Below are 21,652 nucleotides of genomic sequence, written 5' to 3'. Positions count from 1 at the left end.
TTTTTTTTAAGATTTTATTTATTTATTTGTCAGAGAGAGAGAGCACAAGCAGGGGGAGCGGCAGGCAGAGAGAGGGGGAGAAGCGGGCTCCCTGCTGAGCAGGGAGACCGATGCGGGACTCGATCCCAGGACCCTGAGATCATGACCTGAGCCGAAGGCAGACACCCAACTGAGTGACCTCATGGACTTGGTGTCTCATGGACTTGGGTTTCTGATCACAGATAATGTGTGTGATCAGACCCTGGGTCTGACGATTAGGAGCTGCGGTTCCTCCCTGACAGCGCCTTGCTGGGGAAAGCGTGTCACCCCTGAAATGTTAAATAACAAGCCTCCAGGGCCCCAGGTCCCGAGGCAAGGCAGCAGGACAAGGGGGCTGTGAGGTTTGGCAGAGGGAGCTGGATTCTGGCCAGCAGGTTGGGGCAGCTCTGGGACAGGCAGGTCTTGATGGGGAGGAGTTGGTGGGACGTGGGGGGCGGAGCAGAGTATTCCATGGAGCCCAGGCCTCTGCACAGCTGTGCTCCTGCTCTGTCCTCCTGTTTTGCCCTTGGGAAGGACAGATAACCTCCCTTCCCAGTGTGGACCTCCTCAGTTGGGAACACTGGGATTGAAGGCCCCCTCTGCCTCCTCCCGCCTGCCTTTTATCCGCCATTCCATGATTCTCTCTCCTCTGCTCCTCTCCTGCTTTTCTCTCCCTTAGTCCTCCTTCCTTCATCCTCCCTCCCCTGGTCCTCCTCATCCTCCTCCCTGGTCCTCCTCCCCTCATTCTCCTTCCCCTCGTCCTCCTCCCCCCTGATCCTCTTCCCCTCCTCCTCTCTCCCCTGGTCCTCCTCATCCTCCTCTGGTCCTCCTCCCTCCCCTGGGCCTCATCCTCCTCCGCCCTGTCTTTTCTCCCTGATCTTCCTCTGTGGTCCTCCTCCCCTCATTCTCTCTCCCCTGGTCCTCAACATCCATCTCTGCGATCCTCCCTCCACTGGTCCTCCTCCCTGATCCTCTCTCCCCTAATCCTCCTCCCTGATCCTCCCCATTCTCTTCTTATTTTCTTCCCCTGTTCCTTTTCCTATGAGCCTCCCTCCCCTGGTCCTCCCACCCAGGTCATCTTCTACCCCCCTCCCCCCACTGTTCCTCTTCCATTGTTGGTCAGGGTCATAGTGTGGTGGACTGGGTGGTCAGCACCAAGACAAAGAGCCAAGAGACCCCCCCACCCCCACCCCGCTGGTCGTGTTAAGTGAAGGAAGAAGGGGGCAGGCCATGCTCAGAGCATCCCTGGGCTCACACAGGGGGGACACAACCCCCAGCCCAGGCGAGCTCCCAGTCTCACGGGGGAGACACAGCTGCTTCTGTGAGGAAGTGTCCAATCTGAGGGGAGAGACAAAGCCTCTCCCTGGGAGACTGGGCCACACTCACCCCTGGAGGAGATCACTCTAGAGCATTAAAGATTAGGTACAAACGGGTGTGGATTAATAGGGAGTGACTGGCCTCTCAGGTAAAGAACAGAGTGGTGAGGTGGGGCAGGGCCTGAGGGCCCTGGAAGGTGGGTCTGGAAGATGGGAAGGAGCCTGGAGCCCTTTCAGGATCTGACTTCTGTTCCCTCAGGCTCTAGGGCCCCCTCAGCCAGTTTGCAAGGTAAAGTGGGGAGGGGAAGTGAGCCCCAGGCTGCTGCCTTCAGGCCAGGGAAGGGGGAGTGGAAAGAGTGAGGGAGAAGAGGAGGGAAGGACAGGGAGAGAGGAAGAGGGAAGGAGGGAGAGAAGGGCAGAAGGGAGAAGTCGGTCCTGTCAGGCTGGAGCCTTCTAGCCCGTGGGAAGCAGCAAGAGTCCCCACACATGCCTCTCTCAGGCCCAGGGTTCCCCTCCCCAGACTTCCTCTCCGCCCATTCCCTCCTCCCTTGCCCTGTCTTCCTGTCTGGGTCCCATCTGGGCCACTCAGGCCTCTGGGTCCTTTTTGGGGAGGGGCCCCGGACAGCTCATGTGGCTCTTCCGGGAAAGGGGAGGTGTTCTGGGTGCTGTGCTGGGTCCATCCCAGGCTGGAGGTTCCTGGAAACCAGTCAGAAGGAGGTGGCTGAGTCTGCTTGTCCCTGAGGAGAGAGCACCCAGAGACCCCTGGTGTGTAAGGGGACACTGGGAGCCCCCCACCTCCTAACTGGGAAGAGACTCTCAGGAGCCCCGAGAATGTTCCCCATCTCCCACAGCCCCTGGAGTGGAGGGTGGGGCTCTCTTTGGAGCTAGACAAAAACCCTCCGTGGGTGGATCTGGGTGGGGTGGTACTGGGGCCCCGGGTCCTGGGACAGAGGCTGAGGAAAGGCTAGAGGAAGAAGAGGATTCCACCTGAGGGCAGGTGTGGCTGAGGCCATGCTGGCCAGACGGGCCTGTGGGCTCCTCGATGACCCCTCTCCCATCCCAGGCCAGGTTCCCACAGAGGAGAGGTGAGAAGGTCTCCGAGTCCGTAGTACGTGGAGAGGAGCGGACAGGTATCCTAATGGCAGGGGTCTGCGGGTAGAGTGAAGGTCTTCGGGACCCCTGAAGGATTTGGGGTCTCATCACTCTCCTCATCAGCTAAGCCAAGGTCCCAGCGGGGACCCTACCCCCGGACTCCTGGGCCTCTCACTTTCCTGACCTCACCTGATGTGGATCCTTTTCCTTGGTGGAGAGGGGAGGTGGCCATGTTTCCTATTCGGGTCCCTGTCTCCACCCTAGTCACCACCGCCCAGCCTCCATCTTCCGAACGATTCAACAAGCACTTTAGAGCACCTGCTGCGACCAGGCAGTGCCCTGGGTTCTGGATGGGGTGGGGGGTGGGCACTGTCCAAGGGGGTGACAGTTAATGCTTGCGGGGGGAGCTCTAGGAGCCAAGGACAGCTGGGCTGATGTGGTATGACCTTTGTCAGTATTAATATGCATCTATTTTTTTTAAGTTTATTTATTTATTTAGGTAATCTCTACACCCAATGTGAAGCTCGAACTCATGACCTGGATATCGAGAGTCAAATGCTCTTCCGACTGAGCCAGTCAGGTGCCCCTTAACATGCATTTATTGAACATCAACTGTATACCAGGGCCCCCAGGTTACTCTACACTCTGAGGCTTCCAACAACATCACAGAATCCTCTCCCCACACCCTGGTTCTGCTCAAATCTGAGGCAAGGCCTGTCTCTGGGGTTAGCCAAGTCTTGGCTGGCATGAAGGCACTCTGGGGGATTCTGGGGGTTATCCCAGCCACGCCCTAACTTCCTCCTCTGGTTCCCTCCACCACTGTGCTCGACTCTCAGCAGCGTCTGGGGCTGGAGCTCTTCCTCCTTTTCTTCTCATCCTCCGTGTGGGCCAAGCAGCTGACGATTGTGGGGGCTGTGGGTCTGGTGCTTGGCTGCCAGGGGCCTCTCCCTGCCGGGGGTGGAGGACAAGCCTGGGCAGGAGGCGTCATGGCCTAGAGGACCTCTGTGCAGCTCCGGCGGGCTCCTGTCAGACCTTCCCCCCCCTTTGCAGGGAGAGTGGGAGCTGCTGGGGCCCTGGCTCTGCTGTTAAAGCTCAGCCGCCTCACCTGCCTGCTCGCCACTCAAGTGCCGTGTGCCTCAGTTTCCTCTCCACACTGCTCGGAAGACGTGGTGAGGGCTGTCCCTGAGCTGTGTAGGAGAAATATCCAGGTCTTCTTAGGCCAGATATAGTCATGCGCTCTAGAGGGCCAGGGAGGCCTTCTGGGGTCTAACTCTGCCCTTTCACTCAGCATGGGAGGCCTTTCTGGGTTGGGGTGCCCTCGGGGATCTCTCTCCAAAGAGCAGAGACAAAGGGCCTGGGAGTCGCCATTGTGGGGGAACAAGCCCAGACCGTGGCGTGCAGTCTGACGTCGGGGGGAGGGAGCTTGAGGGGGCCAGATAGATGGTGGTGATGGTAGGTGAGGCCTTGGTGATTTTGGAGGGAGGAAGGAAGCTTCCTGAAACTGGGGCTCAAGACTAAGGTCTGGGAGCTTTGGAGGTAGGGTGAGGCCTGAGCTGTGGGCTCTAGGAAGATTTAGGTAATCTCTGTGCTCCAGGTTCAGTGTGGAAGGCAGACACCCAGTGAGGCCTGCCTCAGGGGAGCAGGTCAGTCAGCTCCTGGGGGAGGGGGTCCCCGGGAGTGTGGCTCCAGCAGGGATGGGGAGGGTGTGCACTGGGTGTTGTTCTGTGACAGGCTGATAAGCTGGTACACGGCCTGTCTCTGGCCCACTCTGGTGACCCCGGGTCCTCCCCGGAGACCATCCTGGATGGCCAGGAAGTCCTCCCTGATGTCTCACCTCATGAGAGAACCCTGGTGGTCTGACCTTGCTCCCTCACCTTGGCTTCGAACCCCCTCTCCATCCTCCCACCCTAGCAACCCTGGGGACCCCCAGAATTCACAGGCAGGGCTGGAGCAGGGTTAGGTTGGGGTTCATCCCCTCTCTCCCAGATAGCTTGCGCTGTCCCCACTTCCCAAGCGAGAAGACATCTTCACCTGAGAGGCCCCCCACTTTCTAAGCAGGAAGTCCTTCTCGCAGGCTAGCCTCAGCACAGGTGCTCAGGCCCGCACGGAAAGCCTCCCTCCCTCCCTGTCCCCGTGTGTGGGCTGAGAGCCTAGGCCACCCGCACAGGAGGCAGGTTCGCCCTCCCCTGCTGTCCCTCAGGCCCTGGCCACCCCTGGGAGCTCCCCATTCAGACAGGCCTGGTGCCAGCGCCAGTGGCCTGGCAGCACCTAAATCGTTAGCGCCGAGGAGATTAGGCTGTAGTCTCTTGTTGGGCGCGGGCAGGTGCCAGTTGCCAGGATGTGGGGTGGCGCTGCTCCCTCGCTGGGGCGGCCCTTCCCCGGGGCGCAGCAGGCAAGCCGAGGTACCGCGCTGCACGGATCCTGCTTCACCTCCTCCAGGGGGCCCCTGGAGAGTGGCTTTCCTTCTCTGCTTCATTCTTTCCCCTCTGGTCTCAGACCCCTGACCCCAGCTTCCCCGATGCCCCCACCTCTCCAGATTCCCTCAAAGACCACGGGAGGCAGGAATTACCCCCATTTTACAAATGAGGAAACTGAGGCTTGTGAACTGACTTCCTGCAAGGCTTGGATCCAGAGCTCCCTCAGGCCAGCGGCAGTGTCCATTGCCCTCAGATCCCGATCCCCCAGGCCAGGGGCTGTGTCCCCTCCCACAGATGTGGACTCATCAGCTGGGGGGTAGAGGTGGATTTCCACCACCCCCCCTCGGCCTGGGGGTGCTCTCTCAGGGCCACATTGTACCTGGGAGAGGGTGTCACTCCGAATCTCTCCACCCTCTCCCTGGGGCCCAGGAATGCTGGTTGGGGGGTCAGACCAGCCTCTGGGCTCCAGGCCTGTGGAGCCTTGTTCCAGGCCCCGTCTGGCTCCCAGGGCTGGGTTCTCCGGACTGCCCTCAAGAATGAGCTCAGCTGCCTAATTGTGGCTGAGGAGGAGGTTCACCCTACCCCGGGGCTGTGGCTCCAACACCACCTTTGTTTCTGAACGGACAATGGGCTGCTAAGAGGCCACCTGCCCAGGCCAGGAACAGGCAGGGGAGGGGGCCCCGGGGGATGCACTCGGCAAGTCCGGCCTGAGCCCCAGGCCCTGGGCAGCTGGTATAGAAGCAAATTACATAGCTGGGGTTTTGGCTCTGACTTCAAGGGCCGGGGGCCGAGCCCCCCTTTAGCCTGGCTATAAAGGGCTGCCTGGGGTCTCTGTCCAGACCAGACCCTGCTCCTGACCTGTGGACACCCTGGCTGCCACCCCCCCCAGCATCCGCCAGTTCTCCACCTCCGGCTCCGTCAAGGGCCTGTGTGTGCCCGGTGGGGGCTTCTCTCGGATGTCCTCCATTCGTGTTGGGGGCGCCTGCCGGGCCCCCAGCCTCCTGGGAAGCGGCAGCTGTGGCAACATGTCGGTCGCCTCGTCCTGCTTCTCGGCGGGCTTGGGGGGCGGCTACGGCAGGGGCTACACCTGCAGCCTGGGTGGGGGCTTCGGCTCCAGTTTCGGCGCGGGCTTCGGCTCCGGCTTTGGCGCCTCGGACGTCCTGCTGGGGGGCAGCGAGAAGCTCACCATGCAGAACCTCAACGACCGCCTGGCCTCCTACCTGGACAAGGTGCGCGCCCTGGAGGAGGCCAACGGCGACCTGGAGGTGAAGATCCGTGACTGGTACAAGAAGCAGGGGCCCAGGCCCGCCCGCGACTATAGCCACTTCTTCAAGACCATCGAGGAGCTGCGGGACAAGGTGTGTGGGTCAGGCAGCTCCCTGCCCTCTGCCCTCTGTCCTTAGTATCTGCTTCAGAGTTGGGATCCCTCCCAACTTTGAACCTTTTGGAACATTTCTTCTCTGCCCTGGGTCTCCATCATTCATTTGTTCATTCATTCTGTCACTCTTCTCTCACTCGCTGGGGAACCCAGTCCTGTGCCAGTCCCAGGTCCCAGGCCTGGAGAGCATCCCATATGCAGGGAGACTGGAGTTCTCCCTTTGTGTGGGGGGGGTGTATTTGGGGTCAGTGATGGAGGAGTGGGTGGGGAGGCTTCAGAACCTTGAAGACCGGCAGAGGGCAATCCCGGTACAGAGAACAGTGTGGGCTAAGGCACAGAGGTGGGTGAGTTTGGCGTGGCTGAGGGGGCTGGATATTTCCTTCTTACTATTCCATTCTGGCTCTCTGCCTGTCTCACCTCCTCCAGGCAGCCCTCCTGAATGGGTGGCACTTGCCTTTTATCCCCAGATCTTGGGGTCCCTTCAACACTTTGTGGTTCAGTCTATGCCCTGTTCACTGCGCTGATTTCACAGAGTCTGGCATATTCTCGCCGGTGGTTTCATTGTGGGTCTTCCTCACTCTCTCCATAATGGTCACTCTGGGAGTCCCTGAGGGAAGGAGCTATGTCTTCCTACTCAGACTGGAAGCTTCCACGGGAAGGCATTTCTCTCAGTTAGTCCGAAGAACACAACATGCACCCACATGCTCATGACCTCTAAGCACAGGGCCTTGGCATTCTGTGAACGTGGCATCTGGGTCTTCTGCACAAGCTTTGCCCTTAGAGGGTCCCCTGGTGCCATAGCCCCAGAGGCAGGGGAGCGTTCGAAGACATGTGGAGATGTTTAGGGGAGGCCAGGCTGGGGCCTGCTCTTTCCTGGTGGAGGAACCAGGTCTGGTGCTGCCCTGTGAGGGGCTTTGCCTGCTCCTGCCCGGGACCTCAGCCAGGAAGGGAATTCCTGCAATTGCCCCCTGGAAGCAGAGCTCCCGGGAGTGCCAGATCAGATACCGGGCTTGGTCTGAGCAGTCGGGAACCCAGGGGAGCCCTGGTGAGTCAGCGTTCCGAGCTTTGGGGTCAACCAGCTGCTCACCACCAACCCCCAGTGCACGGAGCATCAGGCCTCCGCCCCTCTGAGTCACCGCATGCGTGGGGGTTTTCACAAGGGCCCCTGCTAGGCCCAATCAGCCTCCTGAGCAGGGAAGTGGGTGGGAGGCGGGTCTGTAGGCCACTGAGGCCAGGGATGGGTAACAAACTGGCCCTTGGGCTCGCTCTGGAAACAGGACCTGACCCAGGTCAAGGGGGCTCAGATGCCTAGAATGAGGCTATTGGGGCAACTTTTGCCTGCTGGGGCTGCCTCCTCTTACTTCTTTCTGCACGTCAGCCCGGAGCCTTAAAAATGTCCTGATTCTTCCTAGCGCATCTGCCACCTCCACGGAGATCTCCTCTCTCCTCCCTCTGGGCAGCGTTTAGGAGCCTCCCTCTCCCCTCCCCCCGCTGCCCAACGGCTCTTGAGTGGAGCCTCTTGGCATTTCTCACACAATGACAGCAGTAGTCGTAATAACCGGCCCTCTGCTCCCTCCAGAGCCCCTTCCCTGTTCTCGTTTAAACCTCTCAGATGACCCTGTGGTGAAAGAAAACTTTGCTCCAGGTTTCAGGTGGGGCTGGTCATAATCTTATTAATTAATTAATTGGTTTCTTAATTAAACTAATGTTTCCTGGGGGCTGACTGTGGGCCAGGTACTTTGCCCAGGGCTAGGGATTCCGAAGAGAATGGTCACGGATGAGGCCTTGTCCCCCTGGAGTGCAGAGTCCATTGGAGGAAATAACCAAAGAAATCATGGAAAAATCACAGTTGGGAGAAGTGCCGTGAAAGAGATGGGCAGGGAGGAGGTGTGACCGGAAGGAGGGACCCAGATGGGGAGTCAAGGAGGGCTTCCTGGAGAAGGTGGCAAGTGAGCCTAGAGGTCAGTTTAGTTGGGGAGGAGACCGTGAGTCCATGCAGCTTGGGCAGGAGAGGGGTGAATATCGCATGGGTCTCTCTCCTGGCCTCATGGCTACCTGTGCCTGGGCATTGTGCTCCCACTATTCTGGGAGCCCCCCCGGCAGGGTGCACAGAGGGGGAGATCTCCTCTATTTGGCCCATTCTCCAAAGGGCTGCAAGGAGGGTGTTGCAGGGCCTTGCCACGATGCTTGCTCACCTAGCCCACTATGCCCCCAGATCCTGGCGGCTACCATCGACAACGCCAGCTTGGTGCTGCAGATTGGCAATGCCCGCCTGGCAGCCGATGACTTCCGCTCCAAGTGAGTCTGGGCTTCGGGGCTGCCCCCCGGGGGCTGGTGGTGGGTCGGGCGCAGCACGCCAGAGCTCTCTGTGTGTCCAAGGGGCTGTCCCGGGGTGCTCCTTGGCTTATGCCTCCACCCTTCTCAGGTACGAGACGGAGCTGACCCTGCGCATGAGCGTGGAGGCCGACACCAACGGCCTGCACCGGGTGCTGGACGAGCTGACCCTGGCCAGAGCCGACCTGGAGATGCAGATCGAGACCCTGAAGGAGGAGCTGGCCTACCTGAAGAAGAACCACGAGGAGGTGAGTTGGGCCCTGGGGAATGCAGGACAAACTCCCCCAAGGAGCAAGGCCGGGGCCCCCAAATCCTCCTGGGCAAGGGCCACGCCCTCAGTCCAGCACCCATCTCTGGTGGGTTCCTGGCCCTGACCCTGGGAGACCCTTGGAGGGCCCTGCATGAAGCCTGGAGGGCCCTCTCCCTGCAAAGATACTGCCCTTGTCCCTCAAGGCACAGTCTATTGAGTGGTGGCAGTTAATTATCTAATTAGCAAATCAGCCTAAGACCATGTATGCTAATTACTTTAATTAATTGTAATAGTGATAGTCATAACAACAACCAGAATCTGCTCAGCACATTACAAGTGATTCATGGCAATTATCTCAGCTGATACCCACAGTGGTGCTGGGGGTAGGGTGCTCTTTCCTCCTTTTACTGGTAAAGAAACAAGCTCAGAGAGGTTAAAGGATTTATCCAAAGCCACACAGGTCTATCTGACCCATATCCACACCCAGGTCTGACGCCACCACTTTGCCACCTCTCCCAGCTCCCTTTTTCAGAGAGTCTTGGGGTCATAGGGACCTTAAGGCTCAACCCAAGGATGGGGATCCCAGACCCTGTAGGAGGGCTGATTAACCCGCTGCTTCCTTCTCAGCTGACCTCTGGGCTGGCCTGCGCTAGGGGAGCCTAACCTTAGAATAGCAGGAGCCCAGAGAGTGTTTCCGCTTGGCTTTGAGGCTGGTCATAGGGATTGCATCCCCCCAGCAGAGTAACATTTCCTAATGAGGGCTGGCTTCGCGCTGATACCAACATGCGGCTGCTTTCTCTGTGCCCGTACTGTGTGGTTGGTGGTGGGGGTAAGGCAGGCAGTCAGGGCGGTGAGTGAGGCTGTCCTGGCTTATCCCCTGACATGTTGGGGAGTTAGCATCTCTCCTTGCCCAGCATACATCGGAACTGGGTAAAGTCCATCCCCGAGTGCGTGTGGGGGAAGATGGTCCATATTCACAGCCCTGCGTGTTTGGGACAAGTCACATCTGCCTCTGTCTTCAAGGGGAGGAACCATTGGGCTGTCTGTGTCTGTCTGTCTGCCGTCTGTACCTGCCTCCCGGAGGCAGAGAAAGTAGGCCCCGGGCTCTCTCTGGAATGGCCCTGGTTGAGCTCCTGCTCTCCTCTTGCCCAGGAAATGAATGCCCTGCGGGGTCAGACTGGCGGGGACGTCAGTGTGGAGATGGATGCCGCCCCTGGTGTGGACCTGAGCCGCATCCTGAACGAGATGCGTGACCAGTACGAGAAGATGGCGGAGAAGAACCGCAAGGACGCAGAGGACTGGTTCTTCAGCAAGGTGGGTGGGCGTGCGTGAGCAAGTGTGCACACGTGTGCATACGTGTGCTGGGTGTCGGGTACGGGCTGGAAAACTTGTAGATCCACAGGCCGTCCCAGCTGGAAGGACCTTTGGAAACCAGCTGGACCCACTGCTCATGTCTAGATGCAGAATGGGAGGCTCAGAGAGGCCTCAAGCTCACACAAGCCACACGGTGGCTTGGGGAACGGATCCAGATCTCGTCATCCCCGTCTAGGACTTCTCCCAGCACATTTGTAGGTGTGTGTGCGTTTGGATGAGTAACTCATGCCCGTAGTAGACACACACTGAGCAGCTACAGTGCCCAGGACAGTAACAGGCACAAAGAGTAAAACCTAGTTCCTGTCTTTGAGCAGCGCCCAGTGGGAGTATCGAATGCAAAGCAAGGTGCATCTGCTGAGTGCCAGGTGGGCACAGAGGGTCTGTGTGCAGGTGTGTCCGCAGCCCCACAGAGGCCTGGGAGAGGTGGGGGGGTGGGTGAGTGGGTCTGGGAGGTCAGGGCTCGGGGGTGGACCCTGGCCTCTGCCTCACCTCTGCAAGCCTTCTCCAGCCCCCGTCACCCGCCCTGCCTTTCAGACGGAGGAGCTGAACCGGGAGGTGGCCACCAACACCGAGGCCCTGCAGAGCAGCCGGACGGAGATCACGGAGCTCCGCCACTCCGTGCAGAATCTGGAGATTGAGCTGCAGTCCCGGCTCAGCACGGTAGGGCCCCTGACCCCCTCCCTGGCTTGTACACGTCACCCCAGGGTGGGCCCAGCCTCGCAGACTTCCACTCGGAGAACCCGAATTCCCCACCCAGCCTGTCCCTTCACATTCAGAGACATGGGCCCCTCTCTGCCCCCGTTACTGCCCCGGGGCGCTGGCCGCACCCACAACCCCACACAGGGGGTCCCCCTTCTGGGCCCTCGCCCTGGAGAAGGGTCGCACTTGGTCTCACCCGGCCACCTCTACTTTGGCCCACAGAAAGCCTCGCTGGAGGGCAGCCTGGCGGAGACCGAGGCCCGCTACGGGGCCCGGCTGGCCCAGTTGCAGGGGCTCATCGGCGGCATCGAGCAGCAGCTGTGTGAGCTGCGCTGTGACCTGGAGCGCCAGAACCAGGAGTACCAGGTGCTGCTGGACATGAAGACGCGGCTGGAGCAGGAGATTGCCACCTACCGCCGCCTGCTGGAGGGCGAGGCCGCCCAGTGAGCGGGGGCCCTGGGGCACGCGCTTGCTTTGGCGGGGGCCGCTGCATCCAGGCAGGGACGTTTGTGGGGAGGGGACAGCCCTGGCAAAGGCCAGGAGGCGCAGAGGTTTGCAGGAGGTGAAACCGAGAATGCTGGCTGGGAGCATTCACTGTTGAGGAGCATTGAAGACCAAATGAAAGCATCTGGACTAGGTCGTGTGGGAAGTGGGGAGCCATGGAGGGATTTTGCAGAGGAGTGGTACTATCATCAAGATGTCTTAGGATATTCACTCCGGCTGCATAGGGAGAAATGCATCAGAGGGGCCCCGATGGGGTTAGGGAGACCTGCCAGGAGGCTGGAGCGGGGAGTCCAGCCAGAGCAGCCCCCCTGCAAGGCGGCGGTGGAGGGCAGGGAGAGGAAGGCGATGTGTGAAGAGGATATGTTGTAGTGAAAAACAGCAGGGCTAGTTGCCTGAATGTGGGGGCGAGCATGGCTCGCTGGCGGGATGCAATACGTGGTGAGTGACCACGTGAGTGACACACAGGAGTGGAGAACGATGACCCTGGGTTTCTGGTTCTGATGACTGTGTGGTTGGTGACGCCATTACCCGGCATGGGAGAAAGAGCAGGGTGGGTGGTGATCTGGTTTGGAGCTGGGAGGGTAGATCAGGGCCCTACTGTGAAGTGGCTGAGAATGTCCTGGAGCCTCCGCGCTAAGTCACGCATTCCAGCTTTTTGCTTCCTGATGATAGTGAGGTCCACCTATAGTCTAACCACAGTCTCTCAAGCTTTAATAGAGTCTATTTGTTGGGCCCTTTGGGATATGGAAAAACCTCTTGCTCAGCTTCTCCTTGTAACTCTGTGGTTAGCCACAAAATGTCCCTGGGTCCTCTTTTGGGGTGTCCCCTTTCTTTTGTCCTGCCTACGAGGCCTGTGCCCTTTGACCCTTGTGGTTGCTAATCTTTTCTGTGTATTCTCAGCTGTGATTTCTCTCTGGTTTGCTGGGACCTTTCTCCCCTTGCTCCACACCTCCCCAGCTGCTCCTCCTTCAGGGGTCTGGGCTCTGTGCCGGCACCCCTGCCCTGACAGGCCCCCCTCTCCCTCTCTGCAGCCTGGCTACCCAGTACTCCTCTTCCCTGACCTCACAGCCCACCCGGGAAGGTAAGAGCCTGCCCCATCTGGCCTGGAGGGAGTGGGGAGATGCCAAGGACCCTTCTATGCGGGAGACTGGGGGAGGGGCTCCGGCCTGAGGTTCCCTGTGTTCCCTCCTCTATGGCCCACAGCCACAGTGACCACCCGCCAGGTGCGCACCATAATGGAAGAAGTCCAGGACGGCAAGGTGGTCTCCTCCCGAGAGCAGGTCCACCACTCCACCCACTAAGGCCCCTTTCCACCTGTGACATGGGGTATCCATCGCCTCGGGCTCCCAGCATGCTACTGCCACACCCCGAGTGCCCATCTGGGCCACCACCCAAATGCAGTTGCCTTTCTGTATCTGCTTTCTACAGCCCCTCCCCGAGGGGGCCTCCTGGAATTGCCCCAGTGACTGCTATTAAAGCTTTGCCTGAATTTCAATGCCTCGTGTGAGCTGGTCTGGTCATTGGCGTAGGGCAGTGTGTGCTGAGGGACTGGGGAGGGAGGATGGTTTGTGGAGTGGTTGGACGCCCTTGTCACCTGCCAATCTGTTCTGCCCACCTCCTCCAGGCCTGGGGCTCCCGGGAGGGCCAGAGAGAAGGCAGCAGAGTGAGGGCAGAGGGATGGGACAGCCCATCAAGCTGGGAAAGTTTCTAAGAATCACCCCGTGGGTCCCTGTGGGTACCCATGGGCTGGTGCCTAGGAGGGCCCCACGGACTTTCTGGGGAACCATGCCTGTTACAGGGAACTCCCTGCCTCAGCCTGGGGCAGGTGTGGGTTCAAGATCAGAGGGAGGGGGGCCGGGCAGGGGTTTTTCCCAAGGTGTGGTCCAAGGTGCTGATGGACGAGAGGGGGTGGCAGGGGCTGAGCCAGCCCCGGAAACCAGCTCGGCCCCACTCGCGGTGTATGTGGGGCGGGGTGGCCACTCTGTGTGTGAGTGTGGGGGGCGTCCTGTTTGCTTTGGTGGCTTGGCAGCGGCTGGGCTGTGGGGGGACCTCTCTCAGCGGCTGGCAGGGGCTGTCTGGGCCTGTCCGGGACGTGGAAGCCATCACGTTCACCATCAGCAGTCTGAGACATGACCACATTCCATCCAGCAGGCCTGCGGGGACCCTGGGACCCAGGGCCAGGCTGGGAGTGGTGGGCAGGGCAGCGCGGGGCTGTGGGTGATGCAGGGCCCATATTGAGGGGCCCCATTAGGGGCCTGGGTGGGCCTCTGGGGGAGGTTTCGGGGGAGGAGACCGGCTGGGGGTTCTCAGGAAGACCCTTAGTCCGTCCTTTGCATTTCCAGGTGGCCGGGACTTGAGGTATATGCCCCTCACCTCACCCTGAGGCCTCTTCGGGCACAGGAGGGGTAAGGAGGGTGGCAGGTGACATGGCCCTCACCGTTTTTCCAGTCCCCTTTTACCAGGATGCTCTCCTCCCAGCCTGCCGGGTCTCCAACTACAGCCACACTCTTCTTTGCCCGCCGTGGCCCAGGACACTCCCCTACAGTAGGGTGGTGGGGAAAGGTTAGAGGCAGAGGCTGGGTCACCGGGCTTTCCGGGGATAGGGGCAGTGTCAGAAAACTGGGCGGATGGAATCCTAACTCCTGGCGTGTTTCGCTGGGGTCAGGGCTCTGCAGAGGGCGGGGGCAGTGTGCCGGGCCCCGGGGGAGTGCCGGGTGCTGGGGCAGAGTGGGGGATGAAGGAGGCAGTAGCCCCACCAGCCCCGTTCTGCAGTTAGGTGGGGGCAGTGGGGCCCTATCCGTCTCTAAGCCCCAGTTTCCTTATCTGTAAAATGGGGTGGTAACCTGAGAGGCACTGTATTGTGTGGTGAGCCCAGTGGGTTTAGGTCCAGTTTCCAAGGCGGGACAGGGTCTCGGTCCTCACTGCCTCCCCGGCCGCCTGCCCAGGGCCAGGACTGCGTGTGGTGTGGTGCGTGGTGGAGGAGAGTGGCCTCAGGCTGGGGGCTGCCTGGTTCCCAAACCGGTTTCCCCACCAGACACAGGGGCCAGGTGGGCCGGGCTAGGGTGGCAGCTGCCTGGGAGGGCCTGGTGACGGTGACGTCCTGCCTCTCCTCTTCTCCGTATTAGGTCATGGGAAAGCATAGCTGGAGGGCCTACCTGAATCACAAGTGACAGGCCTGAGACCAGAGACACGCAGCCTCACATGCAGACACCCAGCACCAGGGCTCGGAGAAGTGAGGCAAAGGCCCGATGGTGGGAGGGGAGGGGGCCCACAGCCACCCGGGAGCTGGCGGGCAGCCAGGGGTGATGAAAGCTCAGGGGAATGGAAACAGAGGAGCGAGCCTGTTGTAATCGCTACGCCCACCTGGCGGCCTATAAAGGAGCCGGGCGGGCGCCAGCTGCAACTCGCACCTCAGGCCTCGCTCCTCTCTAGCCCTCCTGCTCCGTGCCAGCTGCCGCCACCATGACCACCACCATGACCACCACCAGCCGCCAGTTCACCTCCTCCAGCTCCATCAAGGGCTCCTCCGGCCTGGGGGGCGGCTCGTCCCGCACCTCCTGCCGGCTGTCGGGCGGCCTGGGGGCCGGCTCCTGCAGGCTGGGGTCCGCGGGGGGCCTGGGCGGCGGCTTCGGGGGAGGCAGCTATTCCAGCTGCTACAACTTCGGCTCTGGCAGTGGCTTTGCGGGCGGCTTCGGGGCTGTCGACGGGCTGCTGGGGGGCGGGGAGAAGGCCACCATGCAGAACCTCAACGACCGTCTGGCCTCCTACCTGGACAAAGTGCGTGCCCTGGAGGAGGCCAACACCGAGCTGGAGGTGAAGATCCGCGACTGGTACCAGAAGCAGGCCCCGGGGCCTGCCCGTGACTACAGCCCCTACTACCAGACTATCGAGGACCTGAAGAACAAGGTAGGGCCTGCTGGTGGGACAGGGCCTGTGGGGGGAGCACGCCTTCTCCTCTCCCATCTCGGGCCCTTGACCACGGCCTGGAGTCAGCCCGGGGGGAGGGCTGCCACAGGGTCTCAGGGAGCCGAAGACAGCATGGCTCTGGCTGGTTTGGCCGCTGGGAGCCCACATTGGAGCCACCGTGTGGTCCACATTCCTCTTTTTGGGGTGCAGCAGCTGGGCCAGGGACAAGCAGGCCTCATGGATCTCCTTTGAGCCTCAATTTCCTCATCGTGGGGCTTGTTGCCACCCCCTCATGTAATTGTAGGATAAGACGAGTGGATGCACGTAGAGGCTGGGCCCATGGGGCGGCCAGATTTGTGGGTACCTCTCTTCTTGAAGCAAGAGAGGGATGGTGGGGTGAGGCGTCTAGTGAGTTCCTGATGGGACCTGCTGGGAGGAGGAGGTGGAGAGAGGGGGCGGGAACTCAGGAAGGCCTGTGTGTGCCTTATTTAGGGATTTTTGTGGCTTCCCCATCCCTCCCACTGTCCCCTCAAGAATGGGGCTCAGCAAACCTCCAAGGGCAGAGCTGCTTGCTGGAGTCTGGGGTTAGGGCCTAGCAGGGGTCATGACTTCTGATTTGGAACTATTCTTTGGTGAGGGGTCCTGTAGGGTCCCTTCTGGAGGAGTCTCTTGGGCACCATCTCCCCAGCTGTAAAATGAGGGGGTTGTTCACCTCCCCATCTCTGTCTGGGATTCTAGGACAACTTCTGCCCCCGGGGGCCTTTCTTCTCTTCCTAGCTGGGCACCCCAGCCGGTTGCCTGCTCTAGTTGAGGGGTCCGTGTTGGGGGGAGGCAGGTCCTGGGGGGAGAAAAGGCAAATTTCGGCCCATCAGACTCGGGTTGGCTCCACCTCTGCCAACGATTAACTCCTGGTAAAAGTGAGAGGCTGGGCAGGAAAGGAGTCCTCCTGGAGAAGGCAGCCACATCCTGGCCTCCTGGCAGGAAGCTCCATCTCATATCCCTGGTCTGGGCTGAGCTACTCCCTACCAGTGACCTTACCGCTTTCACGTCTCCCCAGATCCTCACGGCCACTGTGGACAACGCCAACATCCTCCTGCAGATTGACAATGCCCGCCTGGCCGCTGATGACTTCCGGACCAAGTGAGCCTAGCCAGCGGGCTGGGAGGAACCCGGGCACCCCTCCCCACCCCGGGACCACAGTTGCTGTGGCAAGGGCTAGGAGCTAGGGGTGGGGGAGTCCACCTCTTAGTCATGCATGTGGCAAATGCAGCAGATTCTGAAGGTCATGGGCTTAGGCAGGGAGGTGGATGGGAGGCGGATGGGAGGCAGGAGGCAGAGGAGAGATGCAGGAAGCTGGGTGGGGGTGGGGCCTTGCCCTGCGTGGTCCCAGGGCCATGGGGCTGCAATATGCTTCCACTCCACGACCCCCCTCTCCACCCCCCATCAACCCTCCCAAGCTCTTAGAGCCCTGGCAGAGGCCAGGTGCTGGCCAGGACATGGACCTGCACGTCCTAGCATCAAGACGAAGTCTCTGGTTCCTTTTGCAGGTTTGAGACAGAGCAGGCCCTGCGGGTGAGCGTGGAAGCCGACACTAATGGCCTGCGCAGGGTGCTGGATGAGCTGACCCTGGCCAGAGCCGACCTGGAGATGCAGATCGAGAACCTCAAGGAAGAGCTGGCCTACCTGAAGAAGAACCATGAGGAGGTGAGGCGGTGGGGCAGGAGGTCAAAGAGGCTGCGGAGGGGGTGGCAGGGCTCTGGGGCTGCACCAAGGCTGAGACCGTGGGAAGAGCACAGAGCAGGTGCTCCAGGGTTGGTTGCCTTACAGGGCTACCCTGTCTGCGGAGCCTTGGTCCCCATGCAGGGTAGCCTCCTCCATGTACCACCTTGCTGCCCTGCCTCTGGGGACCCTCCCAGGGTCCACAGAGACCTCTTCTGCCCATCCTGGCCTCCCTCATGAGGACAAGGGATAAGTGAGGAGGTCTCTGTTCCAGGTCAAACCTTTGGACCTGGACCCTATGTGGATGTTTGGGAATTAGAGGGGATATTTTAGGGGTACAGGCCTAAGAATTAGATTTTATCTTTGGAGAGCCCTTGGTCTAATGGGGGAGACATGAACCTCTCCTCAGGGAACCCCCAGACTGATGGTGGAGGCAGAGCCCATACAGAGCAAACGAACAAGAGTCAACAAGAGGGGCAGAGGGCAGAGGATAGGCAGAGCGAAGGAGGGCTCCTTGGGAGGGGTCTGGAGAGCTTGCCTGGGAAGGGTTGGAAGTAAGAGATCAGGACGGGCCTGAATGCCCACACCCACAACCCCCTCCCCCATAGGAGATGAATGCCCTGCGAGGCCAGATGGGTGGTGAGATCAACGTGGAGATGGACGCTGCCCCCGGCGTGGACCTGAGCCGCATCCTGTCTGAGATGCGTGACCAGTACGAGAAGATGGCGGAGAAGAACCGCAAGGATGCCGAGGACTGGTTCTTCAGCAAGGTGGGGGCTGCTGCAGGCCAGAGGCCTCTCTCAGGGTATAGGGGGCAAGGACTGAGTCCCGGCTGATGCCTAGTACCTGGCATCTTGGGGTGCCCTATCTCAGTGAGCCACATGGACCTCACAGGATCACCTATTGCATTAACAGGCCAGGAGCTTGGCCAAAGCTGGGATCTGGGGGTGGGTGGAGAGTAAAGGACTAAAGGAATAAAGCCAGAGGGTAAAGACCCCAAGAGCTTCCACCTCTCTAAGAGGTTATGAACTGGCACCAAGGGACTGGTTGATATCCTGGCTGGTCCTCAAGTTGCCTGTTCTAATGCCTTCTACTTAGAGGAACTAAAGATAAAGCTTCACATCATTTCAAAGATTTCTGAGCTTTGGGAAGTGGGATGCTGGTGAGAAGGCACTGCTCCCACAGTCAGGTTTGGGAGGAGGCCTGAGAGGCTCAGGGGAGGTCAGGAAGGTGACCACGTCCAGGGGGGTTGTGGGGAGTGAGGAGAGCCCCAGGTGCCTGTCTGGGCACAGAATGGGCCCTGGGCTGACCGTATGGAGGCCATGGGGTCGTTTGACTTGGAGAAGGGATCCCAAGCTAACGCTGCAGTATCCTGTATCCTGTCTGCAGACGGAGGAGCTGAACCGTGAGGTGGCCACCAACAGCGAACTGGTGCAGAGTGGCAAGAGCGAGATCTCCGAGCTCCGGCGCACTGTGCAGGCCTTGGAGATCGAGCTGCAGTCTCAGCTCAGCATGGTAGGGGGGCTGCCAGGCTCGGGGTGCACCTGGGACCCTGGAGGGGGCACTGACCACTCTCGCTGACCCCTGATCCTCCTGCCTCCTTGCAGAAAGCATCCCTGGAGGGTAGCCTGGCTGAGACAGAGAACCGCTACTGCATGCAGCTGGCCCAGATCCAGGGGCTGATCGGCAACGTGGAGGAGCAGCTGGCCCAGCTGCGCTGCGAGATGGAGCAGCAGAACCAGGAATACAAGATCCTGCTGGATGTGAAGACGCGGCTGGAGCAAGAGATCGCCACCTACCGCCGCCTGCTGGAGGGCGAGGATGCCCAGTGAGTTGGGGGCCAGGGCCGGGGGCCGGGGCTGGGGGCCTGGGGTGGGGGGGAGCTCTCAGACCCAAATCTAATCTCTTCTCTGTCTTTTTTTTTTTTTTTCTAGCCTGACTCAGTACAAGCCCAAAGAACGTAAGGATCTCGGTAGCTGAGGTTGGGGGTGCACGGGGCAGGCAACCCATCTGCGTATTGCTGGGGAGGGTCCCCAGGAGCTCCAGGAAATGATGGCTGATCCTCAGCAGGGGTGGGGGAAAGGACCTGTTAGGGCTCAGGGTTGATGCTCAGGGGAATTGGATGAGGGGGCAGGGCAGAGAGATGGTCCTTATCCTAGAGATCCTAGTCTAATGGGGACACACGGTGCTAGCTCTGGAGACCCTCTTCTGATGGGGAGATTAGGGAAACAGTCTCATGGTCTTTGTTCTTGAGACCCTACAGATGAGCAAAAGCAGTCTTGTCCCTGGGATCTCTAGTCTGATGGGAGAAAGGACATGCTCCTTGTCCTCCAGATCTCAGTCTGATGGGGAAGATAAGACCCTGGCCCTGGGTATCTAGTCTAACGGGGGTGATGCATACCTGGAGATCCCAGTCTGGGGGTGGGGGAGACAGGAGACAGACTCCACTGGGCAGTGCCCAGTCTTGCAGAAGGACACAGTGGGTCAGGATCAAACCAGCCATCTGGGAGGCCAGACTCATCCAGGGGCACAGGGATGGGATGGAAGAGGGAGTGGCAAGAGCAGGAGGGACACATGTCTGGATGTGATATTGAGAGGTGAGCAGAAACGTGGACAGCAAGTGGCTGTGGGAAAGAGAGCTGGCTCCACTCAGGGGGCTGGGGGCTGAGCCAGGGTCTCTGGGCCCCTGCCCACCTCCGATGGTCTGTCTCCTGCAGCCATGACCACCCGCCAGGTGCGCACCATTGTGGAAGAGGTCCAGGATGGCAAGGTCATCTCCTCCCGCGAGCAGGTCCACCAGACCACCCGCTGAGAACTCTGCTCCCCCTGGCCAGCGCCCCAGAGTTCCCCATTGGCCCTGCACCCTCAGCTCCTGGCTTCAGTCCCTTTCCCATACCCCTCTGCCTGACCAATAAAGCTTGTTGATTCAGATATGGAATGTGTCCTGATTGTGGCCACTGAGGTGGGCCCTAGTGAGCAATGGGTGAACTGGGGAGAAACTGAGAGTGGGGGAGGAGTCTGCAGACACCAACTATTGTTGACTTGGAGGTCAAGGGTCATCTAGGATCATGGTAAAAAGTAGGTCTGGGCAGAGCTTGGGGAGCCATTTTGTATCTCCAAAGGGTCAGTGATCCTTGGGAGGGTGGTCCAGGCAGTGCCAGACTTTGGGTGGGGCCAGCATACCTGGGAAGGTCTCAGGTGACCTTTTCTTGCCCTGTAAGTAGGTCCATGACCTTGGGCAGTGGCTCTGCCTTGCTGAGCTCCATTTTCTCATCCATAAATGGCCAAGGAGATGTCGTGGGAGCCAGAGTCCTAAAGGATGACACATCCAGTCACTTGCTTCTGAGGTCCTGTGGGACATGCCCTTCTTCAAGAGGGGGCAGGGGGTGGGCAAAGATGGGAGTCAGAATCCTTCTGGAAGAGGCATGAGCACAGGGAAGATGGGGAGGCAGGCTGGGTGGTTAGGGCCCACATTCCTTTGTGAGTCTCAGGAAACCCCCCCAAAGGGGTTTGTGGGCCCCAGGGGTACTCCCATTGCCTCACCCCGGGAGTATGAACTGCAGACCTTGCTTCTAGAGAAGGTTGTTGGCCCCAGGCAGGTGTGGGAGAAAGGGTGGGGCCTCTCTCAGGGATATTTCCTCAAATGCTCAGCCGCTGCTCAGGATGGGGGCACTGGGGGTGTGCCAGGGTGGGGTGGGGCGCAGCACGCCCTCCTGGGTAGCCTGGAGGTGGGGGAGGGTGGGAAACTGCATCCCGGGGAAAACCGGAGGGTCGGTCCTGCCCTAGACCCTCCCAGGACCCTCTGGGCCCCAGCCCCTTTCACTCTGGTGGCAGGCGATGAGCCAGCTGGGGAGGAGCCCCAACACCTGGAAGTCTTCCTTTGAGTAAATCTGGAAACCACTGGGCAGGGCGAGGCTTCCTGGTTTTCTTCAGGAAGTGGGGGTGGGAGGAAGGGGTTAATGAGAGGAAGGGTGCCCCCACCCCAATTCACCGACAGGCTTAGGGCTCTCTTCTGTTGCAGAATCGGACCAGGACCCTCCTGTTGCCTGGAGACTGATCTGGGCAGGATCGGCCAGAGCCCCTGCTGCCTGGGGGGCGGGGTGGTGCAGGGCTGGGGACTAGTGGTGATAAGAGCATGGTCTGTGAGGTGAGCAGGTAGGTGTGGGACTTTGGACAAGTCCCAGGCCTGCTCCGTACCTCAGAGGCTACAGTAACTGAGGCGAGAGATGAGCCCCAGCTGTTGGTCCTTCCAGCCCTGATCCTGGGGACAACGAGGACAGCGAGTTCCTTGCCGTGGCAGGGACGACCGGCTGTGACCGGCTAGAGTCCGGAGCCCGGGTCTGCAGAGGCGACCGCAGGGCTCAGAGCAGGCTGGGAGTGCGGACTCCGCTCCATCAGAGGCCGGTGTCTCCCAGCTGCCTGTGCAGCAGTGAAGGAGGGCAGGCAGGGAGAGGTATTGTTCCCACCAGGCCCCACTGCACTTCCAGCCCCAACCAGAAGAACCAGCCCCGGGTTGAGGATGGCTCATTTGGAGGTGATCTCATTTATCTGAACAACAGTCCCAGGAAGCGGGGAGGGTCTGGGAAGAAGTGCCCCATTGTGTGGACAGGGACACTGAGGCTCCAAGGATCCGTGACTCAGCCCT

At 60.1% G+C, this 21,652-nt stretch overlaps 2 protein-coding genes across 3 annotated transcripts; both read left to right on the top strand.

Moving 5' to 3' along the window:
- Positions 1 to 5,603: 5,603 nt before the first annotated feature.
- LOC118520898 (keratin, type I cytoskeletal 42) lies at positions 5,604 to 12,871 on the top strand. Of its 2 annotated transcripts, XM_078065719.1 has the most exons (9): positions 5,604 to 6,201; positions 8,437 to 8,519; positions 8,647 to 8,803; positions 9,958 to 10,119; positions 10,494 to 10,544; positions 10,714 to 10,839; positions 11,101 to 11,321; positions 12,414 to 12,463; positions 12,586 to 12,871. In XM_078065719.1, exons 1-9 carry the CDS (start codon positions 5,800 to 5,802, stop codon positions 12,681 to 12,683), a joined length of 1,350 nt encoding a protein of 449 aa, XP_077921845.1. In that variant the 5' UTR covers positions 5,604 to 5,799; the 3' UTR covers positions 12,684 to 12,871. The 2 variants fall into 2 exon arrangements, with proteins under 2 accessions (XP_077921845.1, XP_077921846.1); XM_078065720.1 differs by lacking the exon at positions 10,494 to 10,544.
- A 1,805-nt stretch (positions 12,872 to 14,676) lies between these two features.
- On the top strand, positions 14,677 to 19,938 carry KRT17 (keratin 17). The gene is made up of 8 exons (XM_036069122.2): positions 14,677 to 15,288; positions 16,346 to 16,428; positions 16,836 to 16,992; positions 17,616 to 17,777; positions 18,397 to 18,522; positions 18,615 to 18,835; positions 18,942 to 18,967; positions 19,725 to 19,938. The coding sequence occupies exons 1-8, from the start codon at positions 14,845 to 14,847 to the stop codon at positions 19,817 to 19,819; spliced, it is 1,314 nt and encodes a 437-aa protein (XP_035925015.2). The 5' UTR covers positions 14,677 to 14,844; the 3' UTR covers positions 19,820 to 19,938.
- The last annotated feature ends 1,714 nt before the right edge of the window (positions 19,939 to 21,652 follow it).

This window comes from Halichoerus grypus, chromosome 2 (genome assembly GCF_964656455.1).
Source record: "Halichoerus grypus chromosome 2, mHalGry1.hap1.1, whole genome shotgun sequence".
NCBI lineage: Eukaryota > Metazoa > Chordata > Mammalia > Carnivora > Phocidae > Halichoerus > Halichoerus grypus.
The sequence above is the reverse complement of the archived record's forward strand: the minus strand, read 5'-3'. Positions and strand labels throughout refer to the sequence as shown.

What these genes read in the sequence shown, in the direction of transcription:
- KRT17 (XM_036069122.2), top strand. Translation starts at nt 14,845, where the DNA reads ATGACCACCACCATGACCACCACCAGCCGCCAGTTCACCTCCTCCAGC. An exon ending in AGGACTGGTTCTTCAGCAAG is followed by an intron (nt 17,778 to 18,396) that starts GTGGGGGCTGCT and finishes TCCTGTCTGCAG; the next exon opens with ACGGAGGAGCTGAACCGTGA. An exon ending in TGCAGTCTCAGCTCAGCATG is followed by an intron (nt 18,523 to 18,614) that starts GTAGGGGGGCTG and finishes GCCTCCTTGCAG; the next exon opens with AAAGCATCCCTGGAGGGTAG.
- LOC118520898 (XM_078065719.1), top strand. Translation starts at nt 5,800, where the DNA reads ATGTCCTCCATTCGTGTTGGGGGCGCCTGCCGGGCCCCCAGCCTCCTG. An exon ending in TCGAGGAGCTGCGGGACAAG is followed by an intron (nt 6,202 to 8,436) that starts GTGTGTGGGTCA and finishes CTATGCCCCCAG; the next exon opens with ATCCTGGCGGCTACCATCGA. An exon ending in TGAAGAAGAACCACGAGGAG is followed by an intron (nt 8,804 to 9,957) that starts GTGAGTTGGGCC and finishes CCTCTTGCCCAG; the next exon opens with GAAATGAATGCCCTGCGGGG.